This window comes from Apis dorsata, unplaced genomic scaffold (genome assembly GCF_000469605.1).
Source record: "Apis dorsata unplaced genomic scaffold, Apis dorsata 1.3 scaffold_150, whole genome shotgun sequence".
NCBI lineage: Eukaryota > Metazoa > Arthropoda > Insecta > Hymenoptera > Apidae > Apis > Apis dorsata.
Window position 1 is genome coordinate 123316 of NW_006263441.1, and position 1984 is coordinate 125299.

General features: G+C 42.2%; 1 protein-coding gene across 5 annotated transcripts in view; it reads left to right on the top strand.

The window, feature by feature from the left end:
• LOC102671800 (lateral signaling target protein 2 homolog) overlaps positions 1 to 1984 on the top strand; it is a 59163-nt gene that overhangs the window by 56081 nt on the left and 1098 nt on the right. For all 5 annotated transcript variants that reach the window (XM_031509434.1, XM_031509432.1, XM_031509435.1 and 2 more), the window contains one exon: positions 1301 to 1984. In XM_031509434.1, the coding sequence (XP_031365294.1) occupies positions 1301 to 1984 (684 nt within the window). The remainder of the gene's footprint in view (positions 1 to 1300) is intronic.

A 1984-nucleotide genomic window follows, 5' to 3' on the forward strand; every position in this document is an offset into this window, starting at 1 on the left:
TCGTCGGGCAACGAGGAAAATGCGAAACGCGACATCTTTCTCCCGTTCATTTTTATTTTCCGTTGCACTTATGTTGTTTTACACCTTTGCAGAGAAAAAATGGCGTCTAAAGCTCAGGGAGGCGGAATTGTAATATCTCGCCTCCCCTGAATTCAGACGTCTCGATGCGAGGCTTATCGATCTGAGACGAATTTATCGGTGCTGAAAACTAGCCAATGTGGGACCCGGAGAGCTAATTACATTTATGACGACAACCACCAAAAATGCAGAAGACGCGAGTCTTTAAAATATATATGAAATTCGTAAGAGAGATCTTTTTCAAGATTTTTTGCTTTCGATTTGCTTTCCTTTACACATCTTTTCTTTTACTTCTTTTGTTTTTATTCTTTTTTCAATTACGTTACGTGTTTTTAAATTCTAACCTTTCTTTTTTTTCCTTTTTCGTTCATTGCATTTACGAGAGAGCTTTTTTATTTTTCTTATTGTCACTCGGGTGGATAATTAATTATTTTCTTTTTTTTTTTTTTTAATAAACAAACAAGCATATAACATCAATTGACTTGCAACCATGCAAATTTACGACACGAACGCCTGATCGAATTGTCAAATCCTTGACACTTGTCTTCACTCTAACGATTCTAACACCTACAGTTATATAGAAGAAAGAGGTTATGGTAACCATGTTCATTTCATATACACATGACATCGCTTACAGTATTCACGTTCTCATTCTGCTTCGAATATATTATTCGATCGTACCGTTATCGTTTGTGGACGAAAGTATGAGGGAAATAATTCTTGATAAAAAATAACAACGTGGAATATATTTGTAATTAATTAAAAGAAGCGTGCAAAGAATTCGCAAAGAACGATATCCGTAATCTAGAAAAATTTTCAATTTTTCCTTTTGAGAGAGATGTAACGAGATTTTCATTTTCCTTTTAATTAATTCTAAAATTATATGATAATTAAAAACGCTCTTTTTCTTATCGCGAGGGAAATGAAAATTAATTTTTCCTTTTTTTAAAAAACGTAGATTAATTCAATAAAATTAGCAATTCCGTAATTACTACTTTTCAAACCATCCTGATATATTCTTCCTTACTGCGGAAGCAATGGGAACAAATCTAACGGGTATTTTTAAAATATTTAAAAAATTAATTGGCACACTTATATAGTTCCTCCCAAACGAGAAACCCGATACGATCTTTTTGTCCAAGCACAAAATTCAACTATCCTCCCACTCTCCCCCTGTTCTTAATTTTCTGACGATATCCAAACGATTGGTGAAATGTCGCAGAGTCCGCTAAGAGCGTGGTGGACGTGCAAGGAACTTCGGAGGAGCGTGCCTCGTATTACATGGGCGAGGTTGTGCGGCGGAAAAGCGAGGGCAGCGACAGCACGCCGTTGAAAGCAGCGAGTGCGCAATCGAGAGGAGGCGGGCCACTGTTGACACATCGAAGAGTGTCGTTCGACAACAATCAAGACGCGAACGGATTGGTGGCCTGCAACGCAGGAGAGAAGGTGATTCGTTGCCGGAACAACAAGTGCGGCAATACGGCAACACTGGCCGAGGCTAAGAAGACGTACAAAAGCTGTCACAACTGCACCTGCCTCTATTGTTCGAGGGAGTGCAGAAGGGCGCACTGGCAACGCCACAGGAGGACCTGTTTGCACTCCCGTGCCGGGAGCCTGTGCAAGCAGGTGTTGTCCTCGGCGAAGGAGGATCCCGTCACTCTTAAGCACATCTCTGCGTTGGCGAAACGTGGCCACGCGTTCCACGGCCGCGGCGCCGTCAAGTGTTTCTTCTCGAGTCCCGAGGCGGCTGAAAAATTCGTTGCGAACGGTTTCGTGGATCTGGGCGAGCCCACGTACGTCCGTTGGTCCGATCTGTTGGCGAGAGAGATGGGGGCGGAGTTGTACGCCGAGGTGATCAGACTTTGCAAATCGTACAACCCTGACACGAGGCTCGTGCTGTACGTGG